Source organism: Pleurodeles waltl, chromosome 12 (genome assembly GCF_031143425.1).
Source record: "Pleurodeles waltl isolate 20211129_DDA chromosome 12, aPleWal1.hap1.20221129, whole genome shotgun sequence".
Lineage (NCBI taxonomy): Eukaryota > Metazoa > Chordata > Amphibia > Caudata > Salamandridae > Pleurodeles > Pleurodeles waltl.
The window spans coordinates 648,776,054-648,796,959 of NC_090451.1; the positions used below are offsets into that span (position 1 = coordinate 648,776,054).

The following is a 20,906-nucleotide window of genomic DNA, read 5'->3' on the forward strand; positions in this document are numbered from 1 at the left end:
TCATCTTATTTTTTCTCAAAGATTGACACCTCAGCACATGGCATGTGTAGCAAAATTTATATTAAAATCAGATCTCCTTTTAAAGCTTGTGCTAACAAACTCTGGAAACTGAGGGAGATATTCAGCTCAAGATTAAACAACCTCCTTCACTGTACTCTCTTGCTCAGCGTAGATGCAGAACATTACGGATAGGATGGAATGCGCGAGGCAGTTTTTATCTAATCATCACCCCTGATGAAACAGCCATCCTTTTAAGTGGACTTCCTACACCTTGGCTAGGGTGTGTTTTTTTTATTCTGTGTGAGCTAGAAATACCGTTGGATGTTTCCGGCCTACAAATTTGACCATTTATGTAAATTGCTGACTGCAACAATATTTATTAATTATGCAATAAAGGTACATCTATCTAAAGACCTTGGAGCACAAAATAAGCCTTTTTTGGGACTTCTTCATGTAAACCAAAATTAATTGATTTCTGCTCCTCTATAATATCAACCTTTCTTCCCATTCTACATATAGGGCTCTCTTATCTCAAGGCGACTTGGCCCTTGCAAAATGTCAATTATGCTGCTGTAATTTGTGAAATTTCAAGAATTCCTTGCTGTGGTTCAAGGACGTAACAAAGGCCGCCACAGCCCCTGCAGTGCGTCAGGGAGGGGGGGGGTTTGAGTTCCAGGGACCCCCTTCAGCACAGAACCTGGCCTGAGTGAGTCCATAGGGCCCCCCTCAATGTTCTGTGCAGAAGGGCCCCTTCCAGTTTCGTTACACCACTGTTATGTGTCGCGCCGCGTGGCACGGCGCGAGCCGAACATTCGGCTCGCGCCGCACAGCGCGTTCTCAGGACGCGGCGCCCCCCGAGCCTTCTCTGCACAGCGCAAGGCCCCAGATTTTACTTGGGGCCTCGCTCTGCCTTCTGTTGCTTCCCCGTTTTCCCCTGACCCCTCCTTACCTGTTTCTTTTTCTTCTTTTCCTTCTTCTTTTTCTTCTATACTTTCTGGGGCATTTTCTGTCCTTTCTTTATGTCTTTCCCCCTTCCCAGGTTTCCTCATTCTTCCCAGAATTCATTGTTCCCTATTTTCTATGGTTCCTGTTCTATTCTATTCTATGTACTTCTTCCCTATCTAAGATGGTGTCTTTTTACTTCCTGTTGGTCACTTCCTGTTTCTTGGTATATAAGGGCTCTGTTTTCTCCCTTTCCTTGCGCTGCAACACTATCTGCTCTGATTGTGTCTTCGCTCCTGATTCTTGGCCTTTGGTTCTGAATCTTTTCAATTTTTGCATTTACCTGCATTTTTGTTTCTTTTGATTCCTGGTTTTGTTCTTGTTTCAGGAATCCACTGTTTGGAGGTTTTTTCCCCTTTTTGGGGTTTTTTCCCTCTGGCACTATTTCTAAAGGGCACGGTCTGTTCTTGGCAGTTCCATCGCCGACAGCACCGTGGCTACTAGAAAGAGTCGCCCCTTTCTGGGCCAAAGCCGAACCTTCAAGACCCACGCCACTAGATCTGCGGTTTCCTGGTGCAAGCAGCACGTAAGTCGTGACAGATTGCAGCGCCAAACCATTCCGACATCTTCGGACACTATGGATGATACAGTGGCGGCGGCTGCAGATCCTGATCCATCTCTTTTGACTACCATTCAACAACAAGCTCAGGAATTGCAACAATTGCGCAATGAGAATGCGGTGTTACGACAGGCTCTGGCCCTCCGCAGTGGCGATGTTCCGACTATCTCCGCCTCTACTCCTCGCTTCTCTGGTGAACCAACTAAACTACGTGAATTCCTGGATGCACTAACGGTGTACTTCACCTTCAGACCTACCCAATTCTCTCATGACAGAACAAAGGTGGGATATCTTATTAGTGCATTATCCGGTCCTGCCTTGGCCTGGGCAACCCCGATGGTGTCGTCCAATGATCCGGTATTGTCGGACTATTCTGCCTTCGTGACCCGCTTCAAACAGATGTTTAATCGTCCAGGATTGGAAGCCTCGGCAGAAGAAGCATTATGTGATATCCAGCAGGGTTCCCAAGATGTCCTTCAATATATTACACGTTTCCGTCAGTTAGCGGCAGAGACCACTTGGGTGGAGCGTACCCTGGTAACTCTGTTCCGCAGAGGACTTAAGGAAGAAATAAAGGATGAATTAGTACATTCCACTAGAGTTGAAGATCTTCGTGGCTTGATGGATCAAGCACTTTCCATCGAGTATCGTCTTCAAGAACGACGAATGGAGAAGAGAAGGAGTAGAGGATCCTCTCAGCCAAACTCTTCACGGATGTATTTACCTCGTCCTGAGGAATCTCGTCCCCCTGCTAGAGACACAGAAGGGGAACCCATGCAAGTGGATACTACTCGAGGGCCGCTCTCCGCTAGTGAGAAGGAAGACAGACGGAAGAAAGGATTATGCCTATACTGTGGTTCTGCTGGTCACATGCTTCGTACCTGTCCTGTACGTCCACCTAAACCCTCGGGAAACGCCACTTCGCCTCCTCAGTAAGAAGGGAGGGGACGGGATCATCGGCTATACCTTCTATCAGTTCATTTAATGACAATACTACATACTTGTTCGTGTTACCTGTCATATTACAACTACCTGATGGCCGCCAAGAAAGAACAATGGCATTGTTGGATTGTGGTGCTAGTGGTATATACATGGACAAGACTTGGGCCACTAAGCAACAGATTCCTACACAACCCAAAGACATTCCTGAACAAGTGCACACAGTGGATGGATCCTTGATATCCTCAGGTCCAGTCGATACTACGACCCTGATGTTGAATTTACAGTTTGGTAATCATCAAGAGCACATCACCTTTGATCTCATTTCGTCTCCCAACCATACCATTATTCTCGGAATTCCATGGTTTACAAGACATAATCCATATGTGAACTGGGTAACCCGGACAATTTCATTATCCTCACAGTTTTGTCAAGAAAACTGCTTTGCTTCCGATAAATATTGGTCACCAAACAGATTAACACCTATTAAGAGTACTATGGAGTATTCCATCAATACTGTCCAAGGAGTCCCTGAACATTATTTAGAGTTCCAAGACGTGTTTCTAAAACCATCCAGACTTGTATTACCTCCACATCGAGAGTGCGATTGTGCTATTCCTTTGGACCCTGGAACAGTCGTTCCCTTTGGGAGGATGTATTCTCTCACGGAACCTGAAAAGGAAGTTCTTAAGGAGTATCTGGAGGAAAACGTACAGAGTGGACTCATTGTTCCATCGTCTTCTCCGGCAGGGGCTCCTCTCTTTTTTGTACCTAAGAAGACCAAAGACCTTCGTCCTTGCCTAGATTTTCGAGGCCTAAACAAAATAACTATCAAGGATCGTTATCCTTTGCCCCTCATCAAGGATATTTTAGAGGCAGTCAGAGGGGCTCAACGTTTTACCAAGTTGGATCTTCGGGGAGCTTACCACCTTTTACGTATAAAAGAAGGAGATGAGTGGAAAACAGCATTCAGGACACCGTTTGGTCATTTTGAGTATAGAGTCATGCCTTTTGGTCTTACGAACGCCCCTGCAATATTTCAAAGATTTATGGACTCAATATTTTCCGATCTCTTGAACCAGACAGTCGTAATTTACTTAGACAACATCCTTATTTTTTCCAGACATCCCGCACTCCATTCTTCTCATGTGAAACAAGTCCTTCAAAGACTCCGAACACATCAACTATCCTGTAAACCAGAGAAGTGTGAGTTCGATAAGACGGAAGTCAAATATCTGGGTTATCATTTAAGTCCCACCGGCATAGCTATGGACCAAGAAAAGGTACAAGCAATTCTCGATTGGCCTTCTCCCTCGTCTATTAAAGAAACACAATGTTTCCTAGGATTAGCAAACTTTTACCGGCAGTTCATTCAAGACTTTGCTAAACAGACCAGCCATATAACCCATACTCTAAAGAAGGAAAATCTTAAACAGGGGTTTGTCTGGACTAAGGCGGCTGAAACAGCTTTTCAAGATTTAAAAAAGGCATTCACTCAAGCTCCCATCTTAAGACACCCAGATACCAATAAACAGTTTATTGTAGTTACTGATGCTTCCGAAAGAGCTATTGGAGCTGTCTTACTTCAACTTCAAGAGGATGATGGTCTTGAACATCCTGTTTTCTATCTGTCCCATATTCTCTCTTCAGCAGAACAACATTACTCAGTGCTAGAAAGAGAGTTGCTAGCTCTGAAGACAGCCTGCATCGAATGGAGACAGTTTCTGATGGGTTCCAAGGAGCCATTTGAGGTGCGAACAGATCATCGTAATCTGCAATGTCTCCGTAATTTTGTATGCCAAAATAGTCGCCAGGCCCGTTGGGCCTTTTTCTTCAGCCAGTATGACTTTTACATCACCTATATACCTGGATCTCAAAACATTCTGGCTGATGCTCTGTCTCGCCGTTATCCAGATTGTACTCCTTCCCAGTCTCAATTTCTACTGAAGCCTAGTAAAATCATTGGAGTTGCTCAATCTTTTCTGGAGGAGGTACAACTGGAGTACTCCAGCCTGTCTAATAGCGAAATAGAGAAATTAAGAACCTTTTTATGCAAGAAGGAAGGATACTATTATCATCAAAATCTGTTATTCCTCCCTACTAACAGAGTTCGAGACAAGGCATTACAGATGTGCCATGATTCACCGATTGCTGGTCATAGAGGTATTAAGGCCACACAAGAACTTCTTTCGCGATCTTTCTGGTGGCCTACCTGGAAATCAGATGTCGAAAGATACGTTCAGGCTTGCCCTGAATGCGCTCAAGTCAAGATTCCCCATAGCAGACCTGCAGGATTACTACAGCCTTTGCCAGTTCCACCAACTCCATGGCATACTATTTCCACTGATTTCATGTGTTCACTTCCATCATCAGCTGGAAACCAGGTTATCATGGTCACTGTTGATTCTTTCACTAAGATGGCTCACTTCACTGCCCTAAAGAAGTTACCTACATCCCAAGAATTGAGCCAGATATTTATTGACCATATTTTCCGTCTCCATGGACTTCCACATACCATGGTGTCTGACAGGGGACCTCAGTATATTTCTCGGTTTTGGAAATATTTTTGCAAGACACTGAATATCAATATAGCTCTGTCATCCGGTTTCCATCCTCAGACCAATGGACAGACCGAGCGATTGAACCAAGGATTAGAACAATACCTTCGCTGTTTTTGTAATTCCACCCAAAGCAACTGGAACACATATCTTCCTATTGCTGAATATTCCTACAACAATACTGTCCATAGTGCCTCCAAGGTCACTCCTTTTTTCTGTTCCTATGGCTATCATCCTACCTCTTTTCCTACTTCTCCTCAAACTACCTCTCCTCTGCCTGCAATTACATCTTTTTCCAAACGTCTCCTGCAAATCCATAAACTAATTAGATCTAATTTATTGAACACCAAGAGATATATGAAGAAGATCGCTGATAAGAAACGTGGACCCACTCCAGATTATCACCCTCATGATAAAGTCTGGCTTTCTTCTAAATTCTTGCCCTCTCGCCTTTCTCTCAATAAGTTCACGCCTCGCTATTATGGACCTTTTCGTATTCTTCAGTTGATCAATCCTGTCACTGTTCGTCTTCGCTTGCCTCATACTTGGAAAATTCATCCGGTCTTTCATGTATCCCAGCTCAAACCTTATGTCCCTGATCCTTTCTCTCGTCAGTTTCCTTGTCCTCCTCCTGTGTTGGTGAATGATGTCCCTGAATATGAGGTTCAGGAGATTTGTGACTCTCGCCTTTTTCACCGACGTCTTCAGTATTTGATTCACTGGAAGGGTTATCCTCTTAGTGAATGCTCATGGGAAGATGCATCTTCTGTCCACGCCCCTCTTTTGATTTCTCGTTTTCATCGTTTGTTTCCCTTCAAACCTGGACCTTCGGGGGGGGGACCTACTGTCACGCCGCGTGGCACGGCTCGAGCCGAACATTCGGCTCGCGCCGCACAGCGCGTTCTCAGGACCCGGCGCCCCCGAGCCTTCTCTGCACAGCGCGAGGCCCCAGATTTTACTTGGGGCCTCGCTCTGCCTTCTGTTGCTTCCCCGTTTTCCCCTGACCCCTCCTTACCTGTTTCTTTTTCTTCTTTTCCTTCTTCTTTTTCTTCTATACTTTCTGGGGCATTTTCTGTCCTTTCTTTATGTCTTTCCCCCTTCCCAGGTTTCCTCATTCTTCCCAGAATTCATTGTTCCCTATTTTCTATGGTTCCTGTTCTATTCTATTCTATGTACTTCTTCCCTATCTAAGATGGTGTCTTTTTACTTCCTGTTGGTCACTTCCTGTTTCTTGGTATATAAGGGCTCTGTTTTCTCCCTTTCCTTGCGCTGCAACACTATCTGCTCTGATTGTGTCTTCGCTCCTGATTCTTGGCCTTTGGTTCTGAATCTTTTCCATTTTTGCATTCACCTGCATTTTTGTTTCTTTTGATTCCTGGTTTTGTTCTTGTTTCAGGAATCCACTGTTTGGAGGTTTTTTCCCCTTTTTGTTTTTTTTTCCCTCTGGCACTATTTCTAAAGGGCACGGTCTGTTCTTGGCAGTTCCATCGCCGACAGCACCGTGGCTACTAGAAAGAGTCGCCCCTTTCTGGGCCAAAGCCGAACCTTCAAGACCCACGCCACTAGATCTGCGGTTTCCTGGCGCAAGCAGCACGTAAGTCGTGACATTATGGTTGTTGTACAAAGTGTCCAGTATTACACCATTATGCCATGTCACGTATTTACACCGCTTTTGCAGTAGAATTATATAGCGCAGGAGCAAAAGAACATTGTGAACGACTGGAACACAAGTGGCTATCGTTCACAGCAACTGCGTTTTGGGCACTATTTCTTTCACCATGAAATGCGCCCACCATCCAAAATAGTCAAAAGGACGCATTTTGCATAAAATGTAGCATTACAGATGGGTTTGCATTTTGCATAATTACATGCAATTTCACACAATATTCCTGAAATGTTACTTAATTGTGCGATCACAAGTGATTGGTCTTTTGCACACCCTGGTGCCAGACAACCTCACTTACTGTCAGTGTATCAGATTAACCTGCGATCCTTCAAACGATGATACATGAGGGCAGTTTGAGGTGTACAAGGACCGTGACTCTGGAGTATCTCTTAGTCCAGACACAACTACACAAAGTTCGGGAGTCACCTGTTTCTGAACTTTACGGGGTCACCTTCATCTGCTAATATCTTGAACAGGGGGTGATGCTGAATACAATTGTATGTTTTCTATCCCAGCCCGATTGGACACTCATTTCCCTTTCTTCAAACAAACAGTATCTCCGGTCTACCAAGTGCTCTGAAGTTACCGAACGCAACAGGCAGTGCTATGCAGTACTGTACAATACATAAATAACAAATAAAAGCGGGATCACACCTGATCCTGTATATATTCCATTTCTTTTCCATCATTCATGCTGTGTAGCATGCTTGTTACAGAGCCTTCGAGGCGCGTCAATCTTCATAAAATATTCTTTGAAATGGTTATTCATGCAAGGCTTTTTACTCCACTGCAACCAGTGGTTGCCTAATGGTTCAATTCCCTTCCGACAGCATGGGATAAAGGACATTGACACTAGCTCATTTGGGACTACTTTTTCAAATGCTGAAGTTTAAGACAGCTCATCGCCAAGCATCTATTTATTTATTAAGACTTTTATCACTGGAAGAATCCAAAGTGAATGTTCCTATAATGAATATACCAGAAAAAAATGGAAACCAAAGAAGCAACAGTGCATATCGTCAAACCCCCATGCACTCTCCATGTATCCACAAACCATGCCCTTCCGGTGTATGTTTCCCAAGCAGTGCCTGTTTGCCCCATGCGGTCATCCTTTATATGTGGGTATCTCTGCATCGAGAGATTCTGCCGAATCCCAGGAGGGATCATGATCCCTCAGTTTTAGGCCCAAATGGATCTTGACAGTCAAAGGGGTACCAAAACAACCATGGTCTACATGCCACTGGAGTCGCTCACAGTCGAAGACATAGGTTTTGCATCAGTCCTTTTCTTGTTGGATATTTCAGTTGAGTACTATACAGCTGACCGTGGGGCACTGCTGCAGTGACAGAAGCTATTGGAAGTTTTTCCGAGAGTGCCAGGACAGGGGTGACTGGCCTCAGATCGTCATAATCAGAGCCACTTGTGTCCTGGAAGGTTATTTACTATTGAGGCCAAAACTGATCACCAAGTGCATCTCTTTGCACGTCACCCTCAGGGTAGAGATACCGAGCAGTCAAAGGTTTACTCAGTGAGGCGGTATGGGGTCGAAACTCAGAATTCAATAGAACCACATCGGCAAATAAATTGGGATGCAAACAGTGCCTTTACTTAAAAAGAATTTTTTTTTTTGCTCCTGACGCACAACACAATGTTGTACATGATTATCAAACAGCATTTAACATGTACACTGTTACTTAGTGTATCAAAACAGGCTTTTTGCAGGTTTACCCACTTTCTTTTTGCTCATATATTGACTACTAGAAACTGGTGTAATGGTTCTGAAATGCCCCGAGCCCTGCTAAACAGGACTCAGTGCGTGTGCTCTGACTCTTAAAGTGGTGCATGTTTAATTGGCTTGTCCCCAGTTAGCATAGCCTAAATTACTTGTTAGCCCCTACTATATGGGACCAGGGGTACCCAGGAACAGCAGCATTTGTAGTGCCACCCTGAGTGGGACAAGGTAAAACATGGCTCCCAGTCTGCCACTGCAGATTGGAAGGGCAGTTTTAAACTGGTAACTCAACTTAGCCATTTAAGTTAACGGCAAAGTTCAAACCTCCCTTTTTAATATATGTAAATCACCCCTAAGGTAGGTCTGAAGAGCTCTAATGCTACTAAGAGATCTGTATGTTAAAAAGCGGAACATGTACTTTTACATGTTCCAACCATAAAAACACTAAACTGTTGTTTTTACTGTGGAAAGGCTGGTAACCTCACTGGCGAGTGCATATTTACAGGCTGACACCTCAGCCCTGATAACTTCTGAATGGAACTACTAAAGTTGGTACTGTAAGGTCCTGAAATAATCAGTTCATCAAATTCGATTTAATATGCTTAAATCAAATTTAATGAACACGAACGCAAGCAACCCAAGTATGCCTAGACTGTACGAGTTCATATTGATCAGTGGCTGCTTTGGAGTGAATCAAATTTTTAGTAAAAGTTGAAGTAGGGACATTTAGAGTTTGGTGTAACAGAATAAGATGTATACATCCTTACCCACTTTAGAGCAGAGGGAACCACTGATTGACAGCAAAGGCTCTTTGAATAGTCAATCAAAGATGGAGACCTGTCTGCTACAGGGTTTCCCCCTTTCATGCATCAGAAGATCCACCATATTAAAGGTCCACTGTGTGAGGCATGAATGTCCTAAGCATGGAAAGCAACAAGTAGCCCATGCACAGGCGTAACATCCCCTATGCACCACAAGTCTTTGTATGTCTCTCCAAACTCTTTTGTAACTGACTGGATCAATTAAAATTCCATGACATGTATGTATCTCCATTACCAAGATCACAGATACTGTGCGGACCCCCTGACCTTATATGTGCCCCCTCGTCATTTGCAGCACTGGGCTGCTAGTTACTTGACTAAGCACTGATATTCAGAAACGTGTTAAATAAACCAGCATGATTTGTTTACAGGTTAACTGAAATTAACATAACCTTAGGAATACCTTAATTTTAAACAACATCTTGCCATAAACGTGTGAAAATATGAAAACGTCTCTTTAAAATTAAAAAAATATATATTTCATTAACATGCAGAAATGTTTCACCTTAGTACATAAGATTATACCAGTGCATTAAGAAAGATTTCTTTTTAAAATTGAAAGTTTTCAAACATGATTTTAGAAACATTCATGCTCCCCTGCCCTGACAACAATGCCAATAGTGAACAAAGAGGCAAGTGGGTTGTTATGTGCACCCACTGGGTGGCCTGGGTTGCGATTTTAAATGGACAACATTAAACTTAATTAAATCAAATCCCAGAGAAGATTTTGCACAGCACACATTCTGTATTTCGATGTCCCCTTTTATGTAAAAATGAACAAAATTGAGCCAAAGTGAAATAAAACATTTTCCTAGGATCACATAATTTGGTCAAGTGGATTGATCCCAGGTGTTAGCTTCACACTATGCACTTTAGCCACTATATGTACTTGCTTTTCTTCCTCTATGACCACCCTATAACCTCCCACCACTGCCCCCGAATACCCTAAAGGCACCCCCGCCCAACCGAAACCCTGCTGGCAGGAATGTGGCCCTCCGTCACATCAAAGACCAAACCTTTTGGCCCCAGGGAGGATGTTTGCAAGTACCCATGACCTAGCTATACACCCCTCATACTATAATCATCTATTAATATCACTGACCAATACCATGCTGTAAATAATATTTGCTCTCTAATGTCACCAGGGAAAACACTATAGACTTGTGCATGGTGTTCTCATCCCGCCCCCCCCTTGGTACAGTGCTCTGAAAACAGGTTGGGTGAAGGTTGTGCTCCATTAAACAACTAAAAAATGCTATTTGCAGACATTATTGCCTCAGGTTAGTGTTTTCTCACTTTTGGGGTTTAATTCTACAACCACCTCTTCTAAATTAGGTCTTTTAAAAAAGATATCACTTAGCTAAGTGATACTTAAAGTACGGCCCGGGGGCCACAAGCGGCCCTCCTGACCTTTACATGTGGCCCCCTGATCAACAGCAGCACCAGCTGCTGTTTACTTGAGTCAGCATTAACATGCAGTCCCGTTTCACATTAGACACATCAGATTATGTCAGTGCATTGAGAATCGCTTTTTTTAAAGTAATAGTTTTGGAATATGAATTCAGAAACATTTATACCCGGGATGCTATTATACAAGAACAGGATTATAGTTTATTAAATCAAAAAAAGTAGAAGTTTTTTTTTTTTTTACAGTGCACATCCTAAAGTAATGTATTTCGAGGTCTACTTATAAGTGATGATGACGAAAAAGGGGAGAGGTGAAATAAGACAATTGTCTAGGATTACACATTTTGGTCAAGTGGGGAAGCTGGGATTGATCCCAGGTTTTCTGGTTTGACGTTCTGCGATTCAGTCACTATATGTACCTCTACATGTCCCTCCCCTTGTGACAGCCACCCTGCTGCATTCAATGTGGCCCTCAGGTCGCCCACAGGCCACACTTTTTGGACCCTGAGAAAATGTTTGCGAGTACCCATGACTTAGCTAGATGCTGAGCTTATTAAGTGCGAGTACCGTGTCTTACTGCATTTGACTTCCCTTTACCATCTCCCGGGGTAAGCCTTAACAGCTCACTTTTGCCACCTTTGGCAAGAAAGTTTATAAGATGAATATATGGACCTGTAGATGGGAGACAGTGAATGTCACAGATATTTTTCACCAAAGGGGTTCTAAGTGATGTGAAATAGACAACGGAAGTGAAACTTAAGCTATCTATGATGTCACTCAGAACCTGATGCAGAAAACATCTTGTAGTTTTCCCGATTTGTAATTTTATGTTGTGTATGGCCCCCCAAAATCATATGCCCCTGCTTCTAGCTGCTACAGTGAGGCAGAGGAGTAATAAGGAGGAAGAGGAGTAATGGGGACCAATATATAACATGGCCTCTTCTGCCTAAGAAAACCTTACCTGCTGCCCTTAACCAGCCCCCACCACCATGCCTGCCTTCCCTTCCCCCCTGCAGCTGTGCTTCCAGCTTTTAGTCAAGGCATAGAAGCAGTGCTGTGAGGCTCCCAGAGAGCCCTGCCACCTGGTCCTGAACGCCTTTATGATGTAATAACAGTGAGTAACAAGTTTTGTTCTCAACAGTTGCTAAATCATAGCAGAGAGGTATCAGTTTCAGAAACGGACATCAATGATAGAGTCGCTCTACCAGTCCCTATGTAATTAATCTGTTATGCAAATGCAGTGAAATAGTCTTTACTGAATCACAAAAGGTAAACAACAGTTTCCACCTCGGAGACGGCCCAGGGGCCACCTAATGCCTCAGCGCCAAAGAAAAGGTCACACAATTTACATTTTTCCCCTTCATATGGGAATATTGGGAATGTTTAGAAACAGTCTTAACACAAATAGGAAGTGCTACAAAAACACACTGAAAGGACCCCTACCAAGGTGGACAATCCATTGGAAGGGGGTTGGCGCCAAAACCTCACGCGATCCGGTGGATACGTTTTACCCATGGACATAGGACCTGACATCCAATCTATGCTTCACCACTTCACCTAAATATGCTGAAAAAAGGCACTGTATTATAAATCTGTCCATGGCGCACAACACAGAGACAATCCCCTTTGAAGGGTAGATCCTTGGCCTTGCCATCAGAATCACTGCCGTCCCAATAGTGGTCTAGTTGGAAACCAAGGAACAAGGAGACAGGGTGTTTAATTCAGGCCCACTTCATCTGAGTATATTATGTGCTCTTGGGAAATCACTTTGTGAACATATCCCCTGCTCTCATTTTTTGCTAAGCTTGGGATTTTATGGAATTTAGGTACCACCTATTAAGTGTAGTTGTAAAAGAAAACTGAGCAAGTTATCGTCTTGGGTATATGATGTTCCAGGGGGCAAGACAACACCTGTGTTCATGGTCTATTCGGCCAAATTCACCAAAATGTAAAATGTTGGTAAAGATATAGCCTTTCCAGCAAGTAGTTATGAGTTGCAGTCTCAGGCCTCTTACTTCATCAACATGTTTGAAGTGCACATATCACACTTTCCCTGTGCCCCAATGTGACAGGATGGGACCACTCTTAATCAGGACTAATGGAAGGAATAAACAGCAAAAGCATGTTACTAGGACAGGCCCCCAAGCATGGTTTTCATTCACACGGCCAGCACTGTTTAACTTTAGGTGCCATCTTTCCTTATAAATATCTCTTAAGATAAATGTGTTCCTAGACCATAACCAGCTCAAAAGGTGGATGCTACTTTGGAGTCCTTCAAATGATTATGCAGGACACAAATGTCACAACTTCACCTACCTGTTACATAAATTGGATTATTGCATCAGTTCTCTATTCTGTTCTTGAAAACTTTAGGTGTGCATCCCTAGGTAGGACAAGTATTGGCACATATATAATCACAGTGACCCAAGCATCATTCTTATAATTTTTCTGGCCTGATCTACTTTACTGCTAACTAAACTGTATTGCTTTTTTCCCAGAAATCGTGGGTCTCTGGCCTGGAACAGCAGCCTATAAACGAAAAAGTGAAGTAGAGGGAGGAAGAACATCCCTGCCAAACCTGAATGGACTGGAATGGGGAAGTCAGCCTTCCGAAGCCTCCCAAGTTCACCACAGTGTGCTCACCTGGTCCTCAGTGTCCTTCTATTAATACTCCTCTGCAAACAGGGTAAGACAATCCAGATCACACGACTGTCCCCGAGTTTTCTGTTCCATAAACAAGTGCAGAAGAATTATTGTACATGTAACATGTCCCACAACTACATTTTCATCACATGGTGACTATCATGTATTCCAGTTACGGGCTATATCTCAAAGCATAATATGCAGAAATATTGCCCGACATTAAAATCAGGCTGCAAATATTGTTTGAAAGATATTATACTTTTGGGGGTAGAGTTTTATTATTAACCCTAGAGAGGCAATATATTTGCAGACTATATTTAGGGCATTATATTTATGTCAGACAATATTTTGACAATGGGATTAAGGCACCACTCGAGTCCCATGAGTCAAGAATGTGGTCCGAAAAGGCCAGCTCGGCAGACAGACCCCATATATCTTACTAAGGGAATGTCTCACTGTGATAGACAGACTCATTTCTGGTTATTTTTGTGTCTGCCACAGATCGCATTGCCATCTCAGTATCGGAGAACAGATATTTTTTTAGTTAAATGATCATGCAATTCTACAACAATACATATGACATTCAGATCCTTACGTTTGAAGGCTGCAATCCTCTACTTAGAGGGAGATGTATGAGAGTTCTGAAAAGTGGGATACAGAAAAACACTATTTATAAACCCAAAATTAAAGTGTAGAGTTATCTGAATAAAAAATACTGCCTTGGCATTACTCTAATTTTACTTCGACCTCATTTTGGTCTTAATTTTGATCTACTTCACTTTTTAAACTTGGTTCCATATTTTACACTATTTGAAAGGAAGTACCCATCCTTTTGACTATGTGTGTGGACTTGATTCACAAGGACTTTGGAAAGAACAGGTGTGGCTTACTATGTTATTACTCTTGGCTCACTTTTAGAATTCAGGTGTACTGCAAGAGCAAGTCACAGCAAAATACTTTCCGAATAACTCCTGAACATCCATAGAACCACTTTTTACTCTATATAATTTCAATGGGTACACCCCTTATTTTAGAGTGAAAATAAACTTCCAAAGGAGGATACATTCACTGTTGGCTCAGTTTATATACGTATCTAATAGACTTAGCTAGTAATTTATCAAAGCAGTACCAATGCTCCTGGTATGGGACTGAGCAGCTGCCATTCCAGATGCACTGTGCCGCGACCAGTTCTGGCATCAGAGGATGGCACTATAGCTATATATTACAGTAATGGGTGTAAATGAAACACAGACATACATATATCATATCAGTGTAAGTATTTGACATACTTTAACAAAAATATACCTGATTATGACAGAGATCTAATTTTAAAAAAAATAGTATTAAAGCAAGTATTGAATAATTACAGATATAAGCATTCCAATTCCCATAATAAGATTTCAATAAAAATACCTAAATACAGATAAATGAAACAAATGAGCAAAAAAAGAATAGACTTTACAGTTTCTATCATCATTATTAACCAATTGCATCTGCTGAGAAAATGAATGCCATCAAAAGCAATTTTATTTTAATGACATTCAGCTGTCACCTCATAAATCGAGAAATACATATGCGACTTACCAAGTAAGAGGCTCCAGGTCACTTTTTGATAATTTATGCAGTTCTTTAACAAGTGTTCTCAAGACTTGGGTCAACGAGCATGCATGTAGAACAAACTTGCAATTTCTAAGGGGTGAAGGATCTAATAGGGCCAAAATACACATTTTAAAGCCTGTATGCTATGTCCCATCACAGATATGCCTGTAGTTTGCTGCCATAATCATACATCCAATAAGAGGTATTGTTTCCAAATGTTGGAAAACATTTCACGATTTAACATAAATTTGACCAGTGTCATTGGCTAAAACATGATAGGATTTAAATAGTGCTTTACATTTCGCTCTGGGTGTTCTCTATGGACACTTTTTGGAAATTAAGGGATCATTTCTACTAAGGAAAATTAGGGGGGAAATTGTCATGGAAATACAATTAATTTTCATAAAGATCACTATTTAAAGTTTGTTATCTTTTCAAAAGGCACATTGAGTCAGTAATGTCGCTCACAGAATGATGGCATTTTAAATTCCCTTAGACAAGTATATTAAAATTGAGTCATTCAACAGTGGATTAGCACACCACTGTAATGGAGAGAATTTTGAGAACTGGAGAGGGAGTTTCCTGTACAGAAATACTTTAGAAGTGAGGGGATGAATTGGATGTATACATATATAGGACAACAAGCATTAGTTAAACCTAATGGAATTTAGAGATCGCTTCATAGAAGTCAATAACATTTGACAAACCTTAAAATGAGTTAAATTCCACTCTTAATAGCAGCCAGAGGATCGTCCTTTTTTCCTAAGAATTGTAAGCAAATGGTGAACTTTCAAATACTTTAGCTGCAGTAACATCATCCCAGGTGTGCTATCTTATATCGTATTTAGCAGAGTTTCCTTTCTAGCTCTAGTAAAGCAGGTGTTACCAACTTCCTCATGCACAGTGCCATGCTACTTTTCAGACTGCCACCACAGAACATATTGTCTTGGCCCTCTCCATAGCTTTCTAGTTAAGTATCTACTAAAAGTCCGGTAATACAGCACAGTGAGCTTAGAATCCTCTGGGAGGCCTGCAAATCACTGGTTTCAATACCTATTGATGCAGTCTCTGCCTTTTATGCATTGCAGGTTGCTGAACAGGCAAGATTGAATTGGGTAATATTAACGTTATCGAACTACATTGTGGCAATTCAGTTTATGTATAAATAACCAGTATTGACTCTTCATTGAATGCAATTTTTTAAATGTGAAAATGTACATAGGTGGAAAGCCTAAGGTTAGCTCTGTTCATTGCACATTCAGTGCTCAAACCTGTGTCATATATGAGCATGGGGAATTCTTATGTGGACTTTTAAAAACAAATGGTCTTGTCTACCCAAACCACGAAAGCAATGACAGTAGTAACATATCGCAAAATCAGCTTTAAATATAGTTTGGAAATTCAGAATGCTGTATCTATACATTAGTTTTGAGTTCTGAAACTATATACATTTTGTCTTGAATGCACAATACATACATCTATTAGCTCAACCAAGCAAAAGGTTCCAATTTAGCAGGCTGGGCTGCACACAGGAGAGCTACTTAAAGGTACCTGGAGAACTACCAGTTACTTGCCAGATACTCCTAGGAAAAGCCTGCCATAGAGGAAAGAACATGATATTTCACATCTGTAACTGATGAAGAGACACATTTTAGCAGATTTTTAATAAACCAGAGAGTACAATTCTCCTAGGTCCATAATTGTCAAATAAACCTATTCATTTGATAATACAAGCGGCATATTTACTCAAGTGTGTGCCTCTAGGGATGAAATTTATACAGTTGTGTAGTAGCAGGAACAACTCACGCCAATAGATAGATATCTTGAGTTGTAAAACAGCAAGAGTATAATTGCCATTAATTAACTACACAGATGATCTTTCAAAAAATGATACCTATAATGTTACTTGCGTAAACTCAGAAGTATCTTATTTTTATGACTTTGAGGACTTTTAGGATGCACTGTTGTCCTTGAATGTACTTCACACTTTACTGAAATGCCCAAATCCTTTTAATTTCTGTTGCAGTGTCCTCCCAGTGTAGGATCCTGAAATGTAACTCGGATTACGTAGCAGCTACTATGAAACTGCAAGGCTCTACAAAAAGCACGGCCTACTGCAACGCCCTGCGCTCGTTCTCGCAGTGCACTCGAAAGACTGCCCGCACCTGCAGGGGTGACTTGGTCTACCACTCTGCAGTCCACGGCATCGAAGACCTGATGATTCAGAACAACTGCTCCAAGGATGGCCCCACATCTCCACCTAGGCCAAGGCCTCCACTGCCTAATCCTGCAGCTCCCGGCATGCCTGATGTCTGCAACTTTGAGAAGAACTATCGCTACAAACATGGCACGAGCCCCAAGTACCTACATTGTGGGGTCTTTGGAGACCCACATGTTCGGACCTTCAGTGATGATTTCCACACGTGCAGAGTGAGGGGTTCTTGGCCGCTGCTGGACAACAAATATTTATTTGTGCAAGCAACCAACTACCCAGTAATAAATGGCTTCAACGCTACTGTGACCGGAAAGGTAACAACCCATTCATACCGAATAATGCTATCAAGCAATGCAACACTTCACAAACTACTGCTGGCCAACCACAGCAAAACGATCTGGTTTATAGTCTAAAGCTTCAGAGTAGTAAACAGGATGCATTGCTTTACGTTATGGGGTTTTCCCATAAATCAGTGTTTGTATTTTTGCAGCATTGTAGTATGTCAGGACTAATTAATTAGTAATCTTATATATAACAGTCCACAGAATGAAAGTGTTCTTATTCTACAACCGAAAGATGTTCTTTTATCATTATCTTAAGGTTGAAACAGATACACATAAAGTGATAAATGGAAGTGCAAAGTTAAGACTCAGACTCTGCCACAGTGTTGGGCTGACTTGTGTTGTAGCACTACCATCTTAGACAGTGTTAAATGGTTGCTTATCACTGGAGCTTGAAAGGCTTGTGCTGACTTTGACTGGAAATATAGGAGTATTGACGTATCTGAAGTAAACAGAACATAACTCAAAACCATACACAAACACGATAACAACACAAAGCATAACAGTGCACACACAACAACACAGTTGAATGCAGCACAACAACCACAATGCAACACCACATTATCACACTGCAATAATGGAGCATAAAAACACATTGGTATGCAAAACAACAGAACCGCTAACCACCACAACAAAACGCCACATCTCAAATATGCACAAATGTCTTTATTGCATATTACCACCTTCAGAAACCTAATTTTATCAAATGGTGGTAAACGGTGTTTGCACCATGAAGTACTTTAACTTACTACCAAGGACATGAAACTGCACCATTCAAAAATGTACTGTGATCTGGCCCCAAATGTCTATTTTTGGGTCCGCATTCTTCAGAAAGTGGTAAAAACTATTCAATTCCTTTGGGTTTTTAAAAATAGGAATAAAGTGTCCTGATGCTTGGGTGGTTAAAATGAACATTAACGAGAGCTCTCTTCCTAGCACAGCCCATTAGAGGAATAACCATCTCTTAGACTGGGGTTCATGGTGTCCAAATGTTAAACATTTATAGAGCGGCCATGTAGGCATCCTATTCCATTATAAAGGTCTATTTAGGGCTCCATGTGACTTGAAACCTAGCACATTGCTCCTTCACTCTGTGCCTTTGGTTTACTGTGAAACAATAAATGTTTATTGATGTCCTATTTTGAGCTCCTAGTCACAGTTTGATAAGGCTCTCTGTGACCATCTTCCCTATGACTGTGACAAGAAACAGGGACAAGTAGGTAACAACAAGATTATGTAACCCCTTCTACTGATTGCTACTCTCTTTTGCTACAATCTTAACAAGCTTTTCTCCAGTCCCTGTGTGGACCCTTGGTAGAAGTTGACCAGAAGTATAGGTGGTGCACTTCCTCCTTATGTGTTTTTATTAAAGTAAAAAAAAAGAAGAAAGTCCTTGACTGTCCAGGTGCCATTAATATTTTGGCAAACATAAGGAAATATAGGAAACTTAAGTATTGAACAACTGGTAAGTACTCCTCTTCTTAGCGATCACAAAATGGGATACAGAAGAGATGCCCGGAAAGTATCATGTCATGTGCCATTCTCTCTTTTACACGTGCAGAGCTTGCACCTGTCTTGACACAGTTCAATGCCTCAGCTAAATGCCTATTTGACCTATAAGGTGATGTCCATCAGATAAAAATTTCAAAAACACAAGGCATAATTTTTATGATTTACCTGCTCAGAAACAATTTGCTCCCAGCAAATCCCACTTGTTTTCACACGGTCCTCGCACAACAAGAATTGAAAACTTCAAAGAACTCAATTGGTCTTTTCCTTACTAACAGTTAAATATCTTCCCAAATGTTTATTCCCATGGTTATAAATTCTTTGTAATGATACCCTTGCGTAGATTGTCCTTTCTGGGCCCAGTAATTGATAGACCAATCTCTTACAGTATTTAGTTACAATTCTTAGACAGTTATCATTCCATTGCAATCTTCTAACCAAACAAATAACAATTCTTTACCCTATTGAAACAGGATTCCAGCTCGCGGTAGTGTCAGAGCTCTGATCTCGCTAGATCTCACAACAGCATTTGAAAATCTTAATTGTCCACTCCGTTGGCCATGTCGGCCCTTGTTATTACTCAACTGGTGAAGCCATTAATACCTTGTCTCTTGCACATGGTCGCATTCATTCCCTGAGTCAACATCCTCAGGGTTGGACCGTCGATCGAGATTTAGATGAAATGGTTTTCAACCGCTAGCCTCAGAGCCATTCTTAAGAAGTAAAATGGATCATTTAGGAATAGGATTGGGTATCTTAATCAAACATTAAATTAGCACTTTTTCGGTGATTAATGACAGCCAACTTATTTGAACTCAACTGCATCTAATTTAAGATTCTCCTCACTCAGAATACTTTTTGTCTTTGGCAACATAGTGTATCGTGTGTTTCTGAGTCTTCCGCCATGCTACATTTCAGAAATACAATGTAGGCAGAATGTGGCAGGCAGAAAACTGTTTATTTGAAAGACATTCAAGCATGGTTCAGCATTGCTGCACTCCTATTTGGTGATAGAACAGAAAGGATACAGGTTGATCTATAAGTCCATCCATAATCTGAGGTCATTATCTATTATACATCTATGTTCCGTCTTTTGCAATGCCTTCAAACTCCTGTTTAAGAGTCCTACGTTTTTTTCTTAAAACACTACTGATGACACAGCTCGTTGAGGCTAATTGTGAGTCGTACTGTTATCCCAATTTTATTCTAAAGCTGAGTTTCTGCTTAATCAGGATTGCGAGCTTTGTCAGAAAACTGGCACATTTAATAGAGGAACAAGTGCCCATAACGAGGGGAAAAGGTGAAAGTATGCACAATGATTTCCACGGTTATCGCTTCCTTTGAGAGTCACACCCTATAATTGAAAGGGACTTCCAAACCCAATACTGACCACACCCTGTGTTATCAGTTCCCAACGGGTGAAGGATTTCAAACCAGGTTTCCTGAAGTTCCTTTAATGGGGACACAAGTCTGTTGGAAGTTCCACTCTACAGCTTAATTTGAGAGGGAAAAGGCAATAGCGTAGTTTATCAAAGAGGGTAAAAACACAAAATTTGCATCTTCCTTTGCATTCTCTGTTGCACCTTATCGCAGTTCATTGTTACTCTTCCTCTATATTGTCACGAGACCTTGGAGGGTGAAAGTTATCCTTTGAAAAACAATATCATATCACATCATTCAAATATATGGCTCTACTAGCCAGACATCTAATGTACTCTGCCCTGGAAAGGAAACTAAACTGTGGTCTTAGCTCTGTTTTAGTGGACATATTTGGGAAACGCGGAGGAAGAGAAAAATGAAAAAGCGTCACAAAGGGACAAAGCAGAAATCTGCAAGAGTGAGCTGAAGGGACAGGGAGGGGATGTAAATGGATTAAAGAGGCCCGTGATGGCTTCAGGATTACGTCGTCTGAGAA

At 41.7% G+C, this 20,906-nt stretch overlaps 1 protein-coding gene across 3 annotated transcripts in view; it reads left to right on the top strand.

Moving 5' to 3' along the window:
• Positions 1 to 20,906, top strand: part of HJV (hemojuvelin BMP co-receptor) — a 53,408-nt gene that overhangs the window by 25,124 nt on the left and 7,378 nt on the right. For 2 of the 3 annotated variants that reach the window (XM_069218243.1, XM_069218244.1), the window contains exons 2-3: positions 13,183 to 13,370; positions 16,953 to 17,455. In XM_069218243.1, the coding sequence (XP_069074344.1) occupies positions 13,277 to 13,370; positions 16,953 to 17,455 (597 nt within the window). In that variant the 5' untranslated portion in view covers positions 13,183 to 13,276. Of the gene's footprint in view, positions 1 to 13,182; positions 13,371 to 16,952; positions 17,456 to 20,906 lie in introns of those variants that run through there. The other variant, XM_069218245.1, reaches the window with a different exon arrangement.